Source organism: Maniola jurtina, chromosome 15 (assembly GCF_905333055.1).
Source record: "Maniola jurtina chromosome 15, ilManJurt1.1, whole genome shotgun sequence".
NCBI lineage: Eukaryota > Metazoa > Arthropoda > Insecta > Lepidoptera > Nymphalidae > Maniola > Maniola jurtina.
Genome location: NC_060043.1, coordinates 5,591,457 through 5,610,835, shown reverse-complemented (window position 1 = coordinate 5,610,835; position 19,379 = coordinate 5,591,457). Strand labels below are relative to the sequence as shown.

Below are 19,379 nucleotides of genomic sequence, written 5' to 3'. Positions count from 1 at the left end.
ACTTCGCATCCATTGAACTATGTCGGGATTTCCTCATTTATGATTTGATAAGAGGAGCAAAAAACCCAATGAAAAATGTTGAAACTTTACTGTAACTTGTACCTTTCTTTTAGAAGCCACTAACTTTGGACTCAATTTTAGTACAGTTTTTGCGCGTTTTGCTTGGTAATTAATTCAGATTTGTATTCATTGAATCCAAAACGTCTGGATTCAAGAAAGAAAGTTGTTTGATGTTCGCGAGCTCCTCAATTATTATTATTTATGCCAATAATCAATTGTCCTTTTTATTACTAATTAAGATAAAAAATTTAATTGAAAGTTATTTCTGGCAGGTTATTTTTTTAAATAATTTTTACACCACTTTAAATGGATTCCATGGTCGTTCGTCAGGTCACAATATTTGACATGTTTCTAAAGTTACCCATCGCCATTCAATCAAGATTTAATGTATTGTGGCAATTTTGTGGTGAGAATGGGCAGCACTGCATGTGCACAAATGTCAATGTCATCCATGAAGGAAAATGTCATTCGCACTAGTCACACTACAGATAAAAAATACAAATTAGTAATTACATTATCTTGCACATTTTTATGTTATTACTATTGTTCATCATTTTCTTATTGTAATTTTCGCGAAGAAGTAATTGTGTAATGTGCTTGATTAACGAATTATCAAAAACCATACATTAAGAAAACTTAAACTTCCGGCTGGTTACAAAAGCTGGCGAATTAGGTATTATTAATTTTAAAATCATAAATTTTAGTACCTACTTACTAATTATTGCGCTTTGCATTTTGGCAAAACGCATCAAGTGAATATTAATAAATTATATTTATTCACTTTACAGTAGTTTTAATTATTGCTACATCTTACAGTTATGTGTAGATTTAGTTTACAAATTATTTCATTTTCATTAAGCATGGTTACGGCCGGCGTTTTTGTTCTTCACTATTGACATTATACAACCTGTTTTCAAGCTGCTCAAATGGAATACTGTCCACCGAACGTAACTTTGGGGGAGATATGGATAGACCACGGGATATCACAATGTTTTATGGAGACAGCTTCAGCCGCTATAATTGGTGGATTTTTGATAGTTTGTGGACTTATGCAGATTGTTATGTATAAAAGGTGAGTTAGAATTGAAGTTATCATTGAATTATAGAGTAAGATGGTAACATAGTTTACTCTTACATTAAATGCATGCCTTTAATTTGTGCTTGTTAACTTTACTTAATATTATAAATGTGAGAAAGTGTCTACCTGCCTGTCTGTTACCATGTCACAGCCCACCTGCCTTATCAATTTTGATGAATTCTTGGTACAGAGATAGTTTGCATCCCGAAGAGTGACATAGGAATCTTTTTATCCCAGATATCCACACGGATGAAGTTGTGAGCATCTAGACAAATATTATAGTGCAGGCAAATTCATGAATTTATTTAATGAGTTTTATGAACTCTTAATATGATACTGAACCATTTTAAAATGGATTAATTCTTAATCAAGAATAAGTGATGACATTAAAAGCCAAGCTTCCTATTGTTATTGTAATTTGTCCTGCAGAGAAGAATGGCTTGATGTTTATGCTCCATGCTCAGTGGTTAATATTTGACCTTTACCACATCTCACAATTTGTACATTAATAATTCTATCTGTACTTATAAAAAGACATGATTGACTGATCTATCAATTGTGCAGCCTAAACCACTGGGGCTAGAAATTTAAAATTTTGACCATAGATTCCTTTTATAATGAAACCATTCAATAAAAAATGTTTTTTGGGAAAATCCACCCCCATGGAGGTTAAATAGGGGGTAAAAGTTTGTAGGAAAGTCAGTCATTTTTCAAGTTAATTTATATCCCTGAAAATTCGGCTTACATGGTTAAAAATGAAGAAATACGCATTTAACAGTTTTTAGAAATGATCCCCCCTACAGAGTTTACTGGTGGTTGAAAGTTATGTAAAAGTCTCATTTTTCAAGTTAGGACTTGTCCATGAAAATTGGTATTTGAACTTTTCTAGAGACAGACTACTTTTATTATGGGATGATATTATCCAAGTTTGAAATTACTTAGTTGAAAAGACTTAGACATTATCCAGTCTAACTTTTAGCTTGCATCTTAGCTTTTACGATAGCACATATAATAATAAATTATGAATGTGAGTATTGAGTATTGACACATTATTCTGATAAGATGTTGTAATTCATACTTGATCTCGTATGTTATCATTGTGCAAACAATAGGTAAATAATATGATAGGTGATTATAAAGATAGCAATAATGAATATTGGTATTAAAAATACACAAGACAGGCTTTTCCTGAATGATTCAAATTTAATGAAAGCGTATATCTGTCTGTTACATTTTCACTGCTCAACTATTGAACTGTTCTTGACAAAATTAGATACTTATAGAAGTTAGATAAAATAGATCATTCCTAACTAGAATGTTTTTTATCCTGGAAATCCAAAGAGATTCCAATGGCATTTTTAAAAACCTAAATACATTGAAATGAAGTCACAGGCATCAGCTAGTCCTACATCTATATTTATAATGGTCCTATTAATATCATAAATGTGAAAGTTTACTTATTGGTTTGTCCTTTAATCACGCCTCAACAGAGGGACAGATTAATGTGTTTTATGGATATAAATAAAGACCTGAAGAGTGAGATAGACTACTTTGACTCGGAAAATTAAGGAGTCCTACAGGATATTTGTATACCTAAATCCACACAGCAAAGCATAATCCAGTGAGATACAATGTGCCTTGGTATTTTATATATATAGACATATACTATATACAGCTATTTCAAAAAATTAAATTTATAGAAAAATCCTATTACAATGTAAAACAATATTTAAATGATAAGAAAGCTTGGGAATGAGTTGCTTAACAGAGTTAATAGTTCTAATGAGTAAGTGATTTTGTGAAGGGGTAAGAACTAAGAAGAATACCCTTTTTCAATGCCTACTTTAAATGATTTGACTTTGACTTTATAGCTTAGTTTTGTTACAGATATGCAATATGCCTACTTTGAATAAATGTTTTTACTTAGACTTTATGGCTTAATTTTGTTACAGATATGCAACAGAAGTGGTAGATGTTAGGTCATCAAATCTATTCATGGTGCAGTTGTTTTTTACACTGTTTGTACCTGTATTGGCTGTTGTAAGGTTCCTATTGCAGGCCTTTGTATTTAAAGGAGGACACATCTATGGGTATATGGTGAGATTATATTTCTTTTGAAATTATACACAGAATAAAACTAAATAATCAAGCAAAACAGTTGGATGTACATGTAAAGGGTCCAACCCAGATAAAATTAGCTTTAGATATTTTTAAATTCTTTAAGTTCAGCAAAGTTAAATATCTTAAAGTAACTTAGGCGAGATCTATAGGGCACACTTTGACTTTGCTCAGACTTAAGACACTGTTAAAACGAAACAGCGTTATACCGCTGCCATAAGTCTGTCTCGTTTTTACTGAAACTTAAGTCTAAGCAAAGTCAAAGTGTGCTCTATAGATTTCATCAACGTTAGTGTGGGTCCGATCCTTTTCGCGAAACAAGGTCCAAAAACACTTTCGAGCCGAGCATCTGTGGCATTAGTGACGACGCGAAAGAGCTTCAGATCAATGTCTATGCAAATGTAGGGAACGTAATTTCGAGCGCAGTGACAATGGTGCACAATGACGCCCAGCGCCACAGAGCCTCGACTAGAAATTCCACCTTAAGGCCTCATTTACACGAGAACTTTTTTAGCGCCCGTTAAAAACGTTGACGGATATTTTTTTTTCTAACCAAAAAGCTCCATTATATCATGACAGCTTTATTGCTACTACCATCTAGCGGCTAGCCTATGGGCTAATAAGTAATTCTAGCTTAAACTTCTACTTATGAATAGTCCTTAGTTTATTCTAATATGCTTACAGTTCACTATGTTATTGTGACCTAGATAACTTGTGTTGACGGATGGATGTTAAAAAAAGCTCTCATGTAAATGAGGCCTAACACAGCATCATTTTTCAGATATTAGCCTTAGTGGTGAACATTATTGTGTTTCCGCTGTCAGCTTATTTGGCTGTGATCGAAAGGAGGTTTTTGTTACCGTCGGTACCTCCGAGAGGACATGGCTTTGTGCTACTAGTGTTCTGGGCGTTGATCTTCATTTCCGAGAACTTATCATTCTTAAATCTCAATAAGGAAGGATGGTGGTGGCATTTGAAGAAGTAAGAAATTTTTATAACTAGGTATATAAACACATACATGCTGGTTCTTTCACTATGGTAGTTGTCTTGTTTATACTTTAGTCCAATGAAACATATGAAATAATGCAATCACTAGACATTCTTATTCTATATTATTTTACACAGCACAGCAGCGTTGTATAATACAATACACACAACACATGCACTTAGTTTAATAAGTATACATAAATAAAATTAATGTACCTAGTTATTATAATTTTTTTCAAAAGTGATTGTTGAGGACTGCTGCTGTAACGCAGTTTTTACTTGCTCAGGAGCCAGGGTATCTCATTAGTTTGTTAGCCAGTTTTGATAAAATTAATAAATATTATTTAATTATTTGAAACCTCGATTGTAGTGAAACCGAAAGATCGTAGGTTTAAAGTCTTCAATAAATAATGCACAAGCACAAGCTATTACCCTAGTTGGTGGCAAAAAGGGATTACCTATTTTTGGTCATGTTCACTGTAGGTAATTTTTTTTTTTTAAGTTTTGATTCCAAAGTTACCTAACGTATAAAAATTTTTTTAGTCTTCAAGATCGACTGGAAATGTCTCTATTCGTGGGACGATACGTTTCCTGCATGATAATGTTTATACTGGGCATGAAGGCACCTGGTATTGTACACCAGTTCGAATACCTTCTGCCTGATGACGGAAATCGCAGGAACGTTCCACCGAGGGTAAGATAAACCTTTCATCATACCTCATCAATCATCATCGTCATCATAAAGCGATATTAATTCACTGCTGGATATGGGTCTCGCATAGGGACTTCCACACGCCACAGTCTTGTGCCGCCTGAATCCAACTTCTCCCTGCGATTCGCCTGATTTCGTCCGCTCATCTAGTGTGGGGGCTCTTTCAACACTGTGCTTTCCGGTGCGAGGTCGCCATTCCAGCACCTTGGGACCCCAAAGTCTATTGGTTTTTCGGGTTCTGTACCTCAAAAGGAAAAACGGAACCCTTATAGGATCACTTTGTTGTCAGTGTCTAAAACAACAAAACAAGGCTTTTCAAAAGATGATCTTTATTATCATCTGTATCTACATAATAGTAGATATAATAGTTATACTACCACCTACTATTTTCAGGACAACCTGTATAGTATTAATCTTTTAGGGAAAAGAGTTTTAACCTATCCATAAAACTTCTTTAAGAGTAAATATGTACTAAAAATGACAAATATGACAACTCTATTATCTTTTGTATAAGTTTATAGGTTAAGATGTCTTGTCCATATCAAAATCATTTAATTGTAGTATCAGACGACGATAAAGTTAAATTTAAGGTATAATTTCTTATCAAATAGGCAAGAAATGTGGAAATGAAATAACATTATTCAAAAACTAGTAAGAATTCTTCACTACCCCAGTTCTGCAAAATGCATAATATTCCTAAATGGGTTCCCAAAGACGTAATTTTTGTTCAATATTCCTACGCTGATGTCGGTCGCACGGTCGCAGGCTTTATGCTTGTGAAAATATTGTTCAATAGTATATAAAACTCATTATTATATATGTCAATGAAAACCAGTGTGACTTGGTTTACTGACTTCATAATTTGCAATGCAAAATCGACAACTTTTGAATATGCCTAATCTATAAATATAATTTGATTATCCATTACTACATAACTATTAGTCGGCTTTTTAAAAATATTTTCTTGACCTATTGAAATAAAATTGATGCACCTGTACTGTGATTGCAAATTTGCGAACCGTTTGAGTCAAGTTTAAGCTCAAACGGTTATTTGTTATCAAAAGTTAAAACCATTTATAATTTCGAAGAAGGGCAAGTCGAATTTCTATTATCTACAGTCAATCGTTTATCATTATAGCTATGCTTCTCAATAGACAACATAAGTTAAAGTAAATCTCCTCAGGTTACGCTACGCACCACGATATTATTTTAGTCTGATCAATGATCTGGTCTAGATTGATAGGAGAGTGGTGTGATTACCTACCTCAAAAGGAAAAACGGAACCCTTATAAGATCACTTTGTCTGTCTGTCTGTCTGCAAAATGTTGGAAAAAATACCCGAGTACGGAACCCTCAGTGTGCGAGTCAGACTCGCACTTGGCCGGTTTTTTGTTACAGTAAAACTGTTTGATTAACAAAAATACTTATTTAATTATGAATTGTTATTTTATAGGATGAAAACAGATCAACGTTCCGGAATGTATTCGTCAAGCTTCGTACCCTCTTGCCGTTCCTCTGGCCGAAGAAGAGTCTTTGTCTGCAAATTTACGTATTCATTTGCATCCTAGCACTGATCGTTGGACGTGCCATTAATTTATACGTGCCTATTTATAACAAGAAGATTGGTAAGGCCTATTTTTGAATTAAAAAAAAATATAAGTATGTTAAACTAATTTTAAGTTGCTTCTACACTAGCAGGGACCGAGCAACCGGTATTTTTTCATAACGTTACCAAAGTAACGTTAAAAAGTAATGGTAAAAATAATGATATCCATACATCCATTAACGTTATCTAGATACCAGTATTAATACCGGCAAAAGTCACGATCCTTATACCTATACCGGTAATTATACACCAATATTAACAATGTCGGGTTAACAAAGTAGCATCTGCGCTCGACGCACATTTACGTTAAGTAAAGATAAAAATATAACGTTAAATTGGTAGGTTACTCTTAACTTTACCTTTTTCAAGTAACAGAATGCAATGTTTTGGTAGTTTTATCGTTAGTAAAAAGTAACGTTCCCACCAATAATAATTTAATACGTTTTGACTTCTCGTTGAGTCGGCTTTGGCAATTATTGACACAAAAAGAATCGTAGATTTTTTACTAGTGTGAACGCGGCTTTAGCTTTATTTATTTGAAATACATTTAAATTCAAAACCTGTTATGTACCTGTTAGGTCATTGAAATTTTGAGTGTGTAGGTATATTGAGGTATAATAATATACATGGTTGAAATTAAGTGTGCCGAACGAAATCCAATATCGTTGTTATGCTAAAAAGCGTAAGTTCGAATGTTATCATACGGGTTATCACAATGAATGGCATTTGTTTGGGAAAGCAACGTAAAACTTTACTATAATCAATTTTTAGCCTAAAACATCCAGGAATCGTAATATTCGTCTACTGTTAGCGTAAATATAATATTTTATCAAAAAACGTGATATAAATTAACCTAAAATGTCACGAGCTTTATTAAAGACAAGGTCGGCGACTCTTATCTATCTAATATATTTCATACTTATTAGTTTGTCTTGAGTTTTTTTTTTTTTAATTTTAACAATAAACGCAGCAAATATTGTGGCCAGGGCCGAATTTTATTTCGTTCGATCATGCACGCTCAATGCAATTGCTCAGACCTTCACACGGTCAATACTTCAGACACAGTTAATACAAGACAGATTTATGTCTCTCACATAAACCTGTCTCCTTTTTTTTAACTCTAAATAAAGTCCGAGCAAGTAAAAGTACCTACTCTCTAAAAAACTGAGCCTAAAACAAAGTCAACGACATCTTTATAAGTATATTGGGAACCATGCGGGAACTGATATACGAGCAAAGAAACAAAATACTACTAAAACTTGTATGCTTGGTAATTTTGTATAGACAAATCATCGATGTATATGGATGGGCCCTTCGAAGATAAAAAACGCGCTCAAAAAGTCAAGAGAATTTGCAAAAGTCTCTTGACTTTGTCAATGACGATGACGTAAGATTCAAGCGTATTTTTGCGGACGAAATTGTATGGGAAAGGCTAATCCATATACATCGATGAGACAAATGGTTACCCAGAAATCATAAGAATAACTGATTAAAATTTTAAGGGCCATTTTATGGTTTAACCTAAATCCAATCTGAATTTAAAAAAACGGTTAGAATGGCCAAAATACTAAATAACAGTATTTTACCGTTATTTGGTATTTTGTCATCTGAATACGATTACAGTACGAAAGAAAATCTCGAACCTTTACTGGTTTCGGATCGGAGTAAGCCATAACCGAGTTGAGTGTGGTGAGAGATCACGTCAACGCTATACTCCGGCAATACTGTTCACGTTGCCCTCCATAAAACCGGATAGCTTTGCGATGTTTCTCCAAGATCTGAAGAAACATCGTGAAAGAAGGTGATCTAAGCCAAGAATCGCACACAAAGAGCAAGGAAGAGGAAGGACCTTCAGCATTGAGGAAGAAAAGAGGCCTAATCAAACTTTGTTTCATTACAGTTGACAGTTTGTCAATACCGCCATTACTCTTCCGATGGGACCTAGTCGTAATCTACGTATTCCTCAAATTCTTGCAAGGCGGCGGGACGGGCGGAATGGGACTGTTGAACAATCTACGCTCATTCCTATGGATCAGAGTACAACAATATACTACGAGAGAGTTACAGGTATGTCAAAGCTATAGATTTTGTATAACGATATTTTCACGGTGCGAAAGCGAAAAGACTTAACACTATTCACACGCACACACACACGCGCACACGCACGCACGCACACACACTCACACTCACACAGAGACATACATACACATAAACTTGGATCAAAATCGGTCCCCTAAGAATGAGGAAAAATCTTCTACAAATCAATCAAATCTTTATTACATTTCACGCGGGTGCAGTCCAACGTTATAAAAATGCTAAACGGATTGCATTATTTCAATTATAACATCAGGTTTATAAAACTTTAAAATCATAGTATCGATTTTGCTGAAAAAATTAAAAATTAAAGCCACATGTCGACCGCCACATGTAATCGGAGATCAAACAAGTCAAGGCAAAGTGTTGTATTATCGTATTACTATCAGCTATTCGTTACGCAGAAGCGGCTGATTCATGAACCGACTACCAAAAAGGTTTTTAGCTCGTATGTTTTTTCTATCTATTATGTAGTATGTACCTACCTACATCGATTTCTCCGAGATTTCTTGACCGATTAGATAAGATTTTTACTGAATAGAAAAAATTGTGTGAATGCGAGATTTTTTTGAAAAAATTGCGGATAGTTTAATCCATTAAAAATTCTGAACAAACTCTTTAATCCTGTTGCTGGAAGAATTATTGCCGGCCTAACTTATGGAGATTCAGGAACTGTTGATACTGTAGGAACCAAGCAAATACTTCACGATTGAACTCTAAAGAACAAATTCCTAAATTCTGGTGCTGTAAACTATGGAGGTTCAGATTGTTGAACTGAATTTATTTATATGTACTGCTGTCCTCAACCTTAAATTCAGTTGAAAAGTTTCATTAAATTCACACTAACCGTTTGGGTATAATTGGGTAAAAAATTGATTTTTTTTAGGATTTCTGTTTATTATTTATAGGCCTACATTTAAATGTTAAAAAAATAAAGCAATATTAATATATTCATTCCTGTCTGGTACTAGTTGCTCAGACTAGTTGCTGACCTTCGTATACTGTCTCAACAGTACAAGTACAAACAGTGACCCCGTTCACACGGCAAATTAACATCTCACGTTATTTTGCAGTCTAAATCTTCCCGAATACTCTGAGTTTGGTACCGTTCACAGGGTTATCACTGCATATATTTTTTTAGAGTAGATGGTGCATATCACATGCTGCACGTTGTGCTGTACAGATTTGTTTATTTTCACGCGTATCTTTGTGTTCATAGACTTCCGCAAAGTCGACACCTCCCACGTAAGTTGTTGTAAGCCACAAAATTGCCATTTTGCGTTTTTTACATAACAATGTCTATTTTTATCTATTTTATATGTTCAATTAAAAAAAATCCTAAAAATGTTGTTTTTTAAAGTACTTATGAGGCGTATAATGTTGTATTTTTCAAACGAGGACGACGTAAAATATCATATCGACCTTTACAACGTTTTATGTGGGGTGAAGTCGCACGTTTGCGCCTCGTATGTAACAGATACAACAGATCACGCCGGAATTCAAATGAAATGTTTGTAACTCAAAACACTGATATGTCACGGTTGTGTTTGCATTTTTTTATTTCATTATCGTATTTTAGTAATTTAATAGTGATGCCAAGCTAAACTATTGTATAGATTACATACAACAATTTACGTCGTTGAGGACACCCAAAAACAGTATTGTATGATGACATACAACTGTTTACGTTGCAGAATTATAATAAATTTTGTGTTAAGTGATACATACAACATTTTACTTCGGTATTTATTTCTCAAAATTTTGTTGTATGATTACATGCTATATTTTACGTTGCTATGACATTGTTTTTTTCTTACATACGACATTGTATACAATAAAACTATGTTAAAATTTAGTTTGATGGCGACGTAAACCTATGATAGTCAATGAAATAACTAATCGGCTCATCATACCACTAGGTTACCATATAATTAACAAAAAAATCACTACTACAATATATTATTTCAGAGCCTACCTTTCCAATAAATAGGTTGGTAGAACCTGCCAGGTGGTGGAGTCCAATTTCTTTACGACCTATCGTCCAAAAATAACAAATATTTTTTATGATTTTAAAGCTCATGGCCAGAAAAAGGCCAGAAATGATACTGTAGTCTTCAGCAGATGCACCTACCTACTGGCAGATCTCTATTGTACAAACACGTGACTTATGGATCTTTAATTTCGTTTTAAAGATACCATAGAGCGGAACAGGAACTCAAAAGTATTCACGAAAGATCTGTCTACTAAACAGGGCCTGCTGATACGACAAAAAACTGACAACACCTCATTTCAGCTAAACTTGAGCTCTTGAAATAAATTGAGAAGTTCTATGGACAGTTATACACCACAATACAAAGACTTGTTGAAGATTTGGCTAAAGATCCCAGAACTAAATTGACGGGACACTATACCCAAGATATCCCAGATGCCAGTTTATGCAAGATAAGTATGGCTCTCAAACAACTCAAGGATAAAAATTCGCTCGGTGATATCAGAATCACAGTAGAATTCCTGAAAGCGGGTGGCAAACCAGTACTTAAGGTCTTTCAGCGATTTTCCAATAATAAATAATAAGTAATGGTTTATTTGTTGCAATGTAGGCACAAAAGGTTAGTGAATCTTATATTCAAATTAATCTAGTTCATTGCATAACGAAATTACAAAGTTACAAACATTACTCAAGAAGAGTCATAGACTCATCTCGCTGCTAAGCCATGTCTATAAGCTGTTGTTATCGTAAGTCATTATGAATCGTCACAATAATAAGTTCGATGACTTTCAGCATCCCTAACGAGCTTGATTCTGAAAAAGCTTAAGCACTATAGGTCACATTCATAAGCTGAGACATGTTATGCATAATATAACTGAAGGCTATTATAATAATCTGCCTCTTTGCTAAGTGTTTATTAACTATGAGAAAGTTTTTGATTTGGTGGAAACTGGGGCTGTATTAAGGTCGCTATTGAGATGCTGAAACAACTGCCTGTTCATACAGATGCTGAACTAGAATCCTGTACGAAAACACCATGTCAGTCGACATATAGGACCAGACTAGGCCAGTCCAATTGCAGTGACAGAGTGCACATTGAGACGTAATTCTCTGAAACTCTTTACCGCTGCTTTGGAAGACGTCCTTATCTTTAAGCTTGGATTGGAATGAACTTGACATTAACATCAAAAGAAATTCACCTTCGATTTGTCGATGACATAGTCACTATCGCAGAAACTCTGGGAAACCTCATTAGGTTTCCCAGAGTTTCTACATTTACAGCTCAATGACCTTTGCAAAGTTTCACAACAGATGGGCCTAAAAATGAACATAAGTAAGACGAAAATTATGTCTAATTCTTATGTCTCGGCCCACCCAGTAATCGTTGAGGGTTCTGCACTCGAAATTATAGAAAAGTGTGAGCCTGGAACAGGTACCTGGACCAGGTAGGTAAGTGCAATTTCAAGAAACAGGTCAGCCAACGAATCCGACTCGGCGGCAGCGTACGGAAACTAAATTAGTCTTCGAACAGTGCGTGTTACCAGTGATGACATATTATGGATCCGAGATAATATGGTCCCATATTATAATGGAATTCATAAGAAAGTTCAGAGTCACTAAGCGGGCAATTAGAGAGCTATATTTGAAGTTTCTCTACGTAATCGAATCTGGAACGTGGAAATCGGTAGGAAAATCAGAGTAACCGGCATAAATGGGTTGCGAAGCTGAAGTGTAAATGGCCGGGGCACATAATTCGAAGGACCCATAGACGTTGAGGTCCCAAGGTGCTGGAACCTCGCACTGTAAGGCGCAGCGTTGACAGAATCCCACTAGGTGCACAGACGACATCAAACGAGTCACAAGGAGCCACGGGATTCAGGTGGTGCAAGACCGTGGCATATAGAAGTCCCTACAAGAGACCTATGTCCAATAGTGGACATCCATTGGTTGAAAATGATGAATCGGACTATACATACGACATTTTTTTTAAATTTTAAACGACGTACACTGTTGTATTTAACACATACGATGACACTCAACCCGTTTTTTCCAGCGTAATTTGTTGTAAGTATCTTATACAACATTTTACAAAGATGAAACACGCCGTAAAATGTTGTATGAACAAAATCTCAGAAATGTGAAGTATTTCTATAAATTATCTTTCAGAATATGTTAAAGTACTGTAAACTATAACTAAATACCGAATTTCACAAAAATATATTGAAAAATGGAGCTTTAATTTCAATTTATATCTTCAAAACGCTCTACTGAAAAGTTGTAGTTTTGGGGATACAACAACTTACGTGGGAGGTGTCGAAGTAACGCCTACTTCTATCCAAAATTGAGTAAAATGTAAACTTTTGTTCCAGCTAGAGCTATTCCGGCATTTGCACGACTTGCCTCTCAAATGGCATCTATCGCGGAAGACGGGAGAAGTTCTACGCGTTATGGATCGCGGCACGGATTCCATAGACAATTTGCTGTCATACATACTGTTCTCTATTACACCAACGATTATAGACATACTAGTCGCGGTGGTATACTTTGTTACCGCATTCAATGTTTGGTTCGGGCTCATCGTATTCTCAACAATGATTCTTTATATAAGTAAGTATTTATCAATCGAACTTGATCATTATTTTGGTATGAACCTCGTTTGCCTCCTGTTTACACAACCTTTAAACTAAATAAAATTGATAAATCTAAATTTAGCGCTATCTTTTTTCGCCAAGGACCTTTGTGAAAAGGATAGCAATAAATAATAATAATAAATAAATTAGCAATTAATTTTCCTGTGCTATTAATAGTTTAGTAAGTTAATGTACTAGATCGAAGTCATACCGGCATCCGGCATACACTTTGCATACTCAAAAAGTCTGTTAAAAGTTTGAACAGACTTTTATTTCAAATGAAAGATTTTTAATACATATTTTGTTCTCTTTTCATTCTAGTCGCCACAATAGCAGTGACGGAATGGCGTACCAAATTCCAGCGTAGAATGAATCTTGCCGACAACGAGCAGAAAGCGCGCTCGGTAGATTCGCTCCTCAACTATGAAACTGTTAAATACTACGGTGCTGAGAACTACGAAGTTGTTGCGTACAAAGGCGCCATTTTGAATTATCAGGTGCGTATGCGTTACATGAAAAAAAAACATTTATTTGAAAGATAGTTGGAAGTATACAGTACTAGCTGATGCCCGCGACTATATCCGCGCGGATTTAGGTTTTTAAAAATCTCGTGAGAACTCTGATTTTCCGGGATAAATACCATACATACAAATCATATTAGTAGGCTATTTTTGTCTGTACCGACATTATTTTTTGACTTTCCAGACACTGTTTAAGTTAAGTTGTGTTCAATATGTTTTGGCTCAACAATTACAACATATTGTTTTCTCTATTTAGTAAATAGCGCTTTTCAGAATTCTGGGGTTTGAGTCGTAAATCACTATTTTTGTTGCAGAAAGAAGAATTTAAGTCGCTCATAACTCTGAACATGCTTAATACAATGCAGAATATTATCATTTGTGGCGGTAAGTAAATACCTGTCTTTAGGGTTTCGTACTAATATGGTAAAGTCCATCACAGCTACTAATCAAATTTATTTTTCAGGGCTCTTGGCGGGATCTATTCTGGCGATTTCTATGGTCGTCCGAACATACGAGTTAACTGTTGGAGATTACGTTCTGTTTGCATCCTACATCGTACAGCTGTATGTGCCACTGAACTGGTTTGGCACGTATTATAGGTGAGATTTTCAAAAACACCATCGGATTTACATAACTAACCATACCATGGTCAGAATTGTTAGATTTGTAAGATGATATAGTGGTGATAATTAATTACGTGAACTTAAAACTAAAAAGAAGAGCCCTGGAAAGTGACATAGGCTTACATGGAGTTCCCATTGGATATTTTTTAAGCAAGTCCACGCGGACGAAGTCGGCATCAGTTAGTGAATTATAATTGTTATAGAATAATAATTGTTTCTTAAAGTGTTAACTGTTATCACTCAGGGCTATACAAAAGAATTTCGTAGACATGGAGAATATGTTCGACTTAATGCGGGTGGACTCTGACGTATGTGACGCGGCGGGCGCGCCTGATCTGTTGGTGCGTCGCGGCGGCATCGAATTCAAACATGTATCGTTCGGCTACGGACCTGAGAGACTCGTACTTAACAACGTCAGCTTCAGGGTCGCTCCAGGCTCCACTGTGGCCTTGGTAAGTACGGGTTTTTATTTTATTTTTATTTTTATTAATATGGTTCGCTAGCGATTTTTACAAAAATGATCTTAAATTAAATAAAGTTAAATTACATGACGTTGTATGTAAAATCATTTTAAAGCAAACACTACATGCACATTCACACAATATACAGAAGGGTTATACAGAAGTACTTTATAATCATGGAAAACATGTTCGACCTGCGGATGGACTCTGACGTATTCGACGCGGCGGGCGCGCCAGGTCTGTTGTTGCGTTGCGGCGGAATCAAATCAGGAATCGGGAAATTACTCAAGGAACTTTGTGCTCAAAAATTTTTCTTAAAGAGCCTAAAATATGTCTTAGTGAAAAAATGTAAAAATTAGTCAATTTTAAAAGAACGCCAAAATCCTCCCAAATCCATTTTAGATACTAACGATACTTTTCGGCACATGAAGTGGAGGATAATAGCTAGTTTATATTGTTTTTTTGTTAAATATTACTTTATTTAAACTGTGTTAGGAAACCTGCACGCCTGAAAGTTTTCCATAATGTTTTCAAAATGTGTGAAGTTTTTCAATCTGCATTTGGTCAGCTTGGTGGATAAGGCGTATAATATACTCTTCTCATTTTGAGAGGAGGCCCAATAGTAAGCCGGCGATGAGTTTTAGTTCATGATGGTATTTTTTATCAGGTTGGTCCCAGCGGTGCAGGCAAATCCACTGTGATGAGACTGTTGTTCCGATTCTACGATGTGAACGAGGGTGCTGTTTTGGTGGATGGGCAGGATGTGCGTACCGTAACGCAAGCATCGCTGCGCGCCAATATCGGTGTCGTACCGCAGGATACCGTGTTGTTTAATAACACTGTCAGGTATGGAGTTTTGTTTTACTATACTAAAGCCAGAGTTCTAGAGTACACAAGTTCTCCGTTTCACTGTCAAACTTACTTATGTGATTTGTAATTGATTGCTCAGTTTTAGTCACTGATCCTACTAATTTTATAAACGTGAAAGTTTGTATGTACGGATGGATGTGTGTTACTCTTTACGCAAAAACTACTGCACGCATTTGGCTGAAATTTGGAATGAAGATTATACCCTGGATTAAGACAGGCTACTTTTCATCCCGGAAAATCAATGAGTACCCACGGGATTTTTAAAAACCTATATCCACGGGAACGAAGTCGCGGGCATCAGCTAGTATGTTATACTACTATTTACATAGTACTCTGGATCTGCGATTGACGACATGTTTTTGAAGCAACTTGATTATCGCCATTTTGGCGCTGATAGTTGTCACGTGAACGTACTCGGAACTAAATGTTAGTGATGAGATATGTCTATGGTTTTATGAAAAACCAGTCTATTTTGTACCGTTTGAAAATATAAAACATAATTTTTATTTACTTTTACCCACATGAACTTCTACTAAGGCCATCAAAGAATTTTAAAAATAAGTTCGTTTATTTCAGATATAACATACAATATGGTAGACAGAATGCCACTTCAGCAGACATCATCGCAGCGGCTAAGAACGCGGACATCCACGACCGAATATTAACATTCCCAGATGCGTATGATACTCAGGTATCTTATTCTTCTTTATCTTTTTCTTTGGGGCTATGCAGGTTCTTGTATACCTTGTTCATATTTCCTCTATTATTAATCTAAAAGTATTGCTGTCCTTTTCAAAGTGTTTCCTGCAGAAAAGGATGACTTTACTGTCGATTGTGTATACCTGCCCTTATTAGGCAATACTTAAAAGTCAGCCAAGTGCGAGTCAGACTCGCACACGAAGAGTCCTATAAGAGTTCCTTACCATCGTACAAGAAATTACACTATTTAATTTTCATGGCAGACATTTTGAAATTTTTATTATTTGTTGAATAGTGGTAATTGGAATACACATTCTGTGAAAATTTCAACTCTCTACCTATTAAGGTTCATGAGATACAGCCTGCTGACAGTTAGACAGATGGACGGATAGCAAAGTCTAAGTAATAGGGTCCTGTTGGCACCCTTTGGGGACAGAACCATAAAAAAAAGAACTAGTTAGAACAAAAAGTTTATTATACAGTTTTATTAATTGAAGGTCGGCGAAAGAGGTCTCCGTTTGAGTGGCGGCGAAAAGCAGAGGATAGCGATAGCGCGAACCTTACTCAAAGATCCCGCCATAGTTCTGCTGGACGAAGCCACGTCTGCACTCGATACTAACACTGAAAGAAATATACAGGTGAGATGTAATTATAAAATAGATAGACTTCCACTACTGAAAAAAAAAGATTCCGACGAATCGAGAACCTCCTCCTTTTTTTGAAGTCGGTTAAAAATAGGTGAATTTTAAGGACTTCGAAACGTCACGTTTTGCGCCGCTTTGATTCAGCGGTTCCCTTTGACTTGTTTTATGTCGCCTGTTCAGCTAAAAACGCGTTTGCCAACGCTGCGTTTTGCGGTGCAAGGTCGCCATTCTAGCATCTTGATACCCCGACGTCTATCGGTCTTTCGGACTATATGCCCCGCCCATATGGTAGCTAACTCAACGTGAAGACTCGATTACGGTAAAATGACAGCTAGTGTGACGATCGCAATCACCTCAAATTGGCCGATTTTATTGGCTATAATGCATTGTTGCAACAAGAATGCCATAAATTCAGCCAATTACAACAATTTCGATTGTAATAATGATGCAAATTTTCCGGAATTGACCTGCTGAGCCATTATTGGCAATGGTTGGAAATTCTTTACGTAATCCAGTCAGAAATAAGTAATACGAGAACCAGAGTAACCTTAAACCGACATAGCTCAACGGATTGCGAAGCTGAAGTGGTAATTAGTTATGAAAGAATATGGCAATTTAATTAAACTCATACCCCAAACACTCGCCAGTTCTGTTGAATCCAAAAATATTGTTATTTTCAGGCGGCATTAGCGCGTGTGTGTGCAAATAGGACTACCTTGATAATAGCGCATAGATTGTCGACAATCATACACGCTGATGAAATCCTAGTGCTCAAGGACGGGGAAATCATCGAGAGAGGAAAGTAAGTATATTTTAATTAATTTTATTTTAAATTCCATCATTTTATTTTTAACACCATCGTTGGTAAAAGGCCTTTCTATTGTAAGGCCTTTTACCAACGATGGTGGCGTTATCTGGAAATAACTGTGCCACGAATAAAATTAACCATAACTACAATTATTTTGGTACATGAAATATAAAAATAAAAAATATTAGTTATTTTTTATTTTACACCGTTGTCGTATGTTTTATAAATTTCATTGGACATTAATTAGTTTTCTAAAACTTCTTATCTCACTTTGCGAGCGCCGGCCATTATTTGGCCGGCGCATGGCCGGTGCTGTAGGCGAATTACTAGAATCGGGAGACTTGTGACAAAATTTTTGCAACAAAATGTAATACAAATAATTCGCATCAAACTAACACTAGAGCTTAAAAACCGGCCAAGTGCGAGTCAGACTCGCGCACCGAAGGTTCTGTACTCCGGTATTTTTACGACATTTTGCATGATAAACCAAAAAATAAAAATAAATAAAGATCTGTTTTAGAATGTACAGGTAAAGCTCATTTAATATGATACTACCTACTATCTACCTGCGAAATTTCATAATTCTAGGTCAAAAGGAAGTGCCCTATAGGTTTTCTTGACAGATACGACAAACGTACAGACAGACAACAAAGTGATCCTATAAGGGTTCCGTTTTTCCTACGTACGGAGCCCTAAAAATTACTATCTAAACGGCAAATCTAAAACGAAAATGTGTACATTTCAGCCACGAAGACTTACTAGCGCAAGACGGATTCTACGCATCAATGTGGAAACAACAGTTAGAGAATAGAAATAGTACAAACAACGAAACTAACGCCGAAGGCAACAACAATAACAACAACGCCAGCAGAGCGCCGAGCCAACAGAACGGTATTAGTGGATATGGGCACGGCCACGGTCATGGCCATGGCCACTAATTTAGTCCTAATATAAATAATAGTTTATGGTACAACAAAACACACAGTATAGTTGATTCAATACAGTCGTGCGAACTGGGTCATAAATCATTTTTATCGCACTTTCATGATGTTCATGATGATCTAGTGTTGGAACATGATGTTTTGGTGTTGTGTGTAACAGTAAAAAAGGGATTTGTCGATAGTCGATAATAGGTTATAAACATTACAAAATGAACTAGCAGCTATTGCGTCCGAACGGCATCCCTTTATAAATAACGACTACTGCGGAATTCTCACAACCCTATGATCGTAATGATTGATCGTAATGATTTATCACTCAGTTCGCACGTTCATAATGGCTCAACTATAGGTGAGTATCAATCAACAGAATGGTTTCAGTTTACATGGACAATGGCATGTGGCCATACTCAATAATTTAGTTTTAATACGAATAATTTGTGGTACAACGAAAGCTATAATGTGGACCCAACAGAATGGCATTGGTGGTTATGGACGTTAACAAATTAGTTATTATACAAATAATTTGTGGTGCGACGA

General features: G+C 35.8%; 1 protein-coding gene across 2 annotated transcripts; it reads left to right on the top strand.

The window, feature by feature from the left end:
* The first annotated feature begins 544 nt into the window (after positions 1–544).
* Positions 545–19,235, top strand: LOC123872880 (ATP-binding cassette sub-family B member 6). 2 transcript variants are annotated; one of them, XR_006797561.1, is made up of 18 exons: positions 545–733; positions 979–1,132; positions 3,091–3,235; positions 4,038–4,237; positions 4,787–4,937; positions 6,409–6,580; positions 8,462–8,628; positions 13,015–13,252; positions 13,597–13,772; positions 14,111–14,180; positions 14,260–14,395; positions 14,664–14,871; positions 15,548–15,726; positions 16,327–16,441; positions 16,947–17,087; positions 17,774–17,895; positions 18,647–18,904; positions 19,221–19,235. XR_006797561.1 is itself a non-coding variant. In XM_045917477.1 (17 exons), exons 2-17 carry the CDS (start codon positions 987–989, stop codon positions 18,837–18,839), a joined length of 2,559 nt encoding a protein of 852 aa, XP_045773433.1. In that variant the 5' UTR covers positions 545–733; positions 979–986; the 3' UTR covers positions 18,840–19,197. The 2 variants fall into 2 exon arrangements, 1 of the variants encoding a protein (XP_045773433.1); XM_045917477.1 differs by lacking the exon at positions 19,221–19,235 and having other exon boundaries at positions 18,647–19,197.
* The last annotated feature ends 144 nt before the right edge of the window (positions 19,236–19,379 follow it).

Bases quoted from the DNA above. Each gene is read 5' to 3' on its own strand.
- LOC123872880 (XM_045917477.1), top strand. From the start codon at position 987: ATGGAATACTGTCCACCGAACGTAACTTTGGGGGAGATATGGATAGAC. The intron at 14,396-14,663 runs GTGAGATTTTCA...GTTATCACTCAG, and splicing joins TGGTTTGGCACGTATTATAG to GGCTATACAAAAGAATTTCG. The intron at 16,442-16,946 runs GTATCTTATTCT...TATTAATTGAAG, and splicing joins CAGATGCGTATGATACTCAG to GTCGGCGAAAGAGGTCTCCG.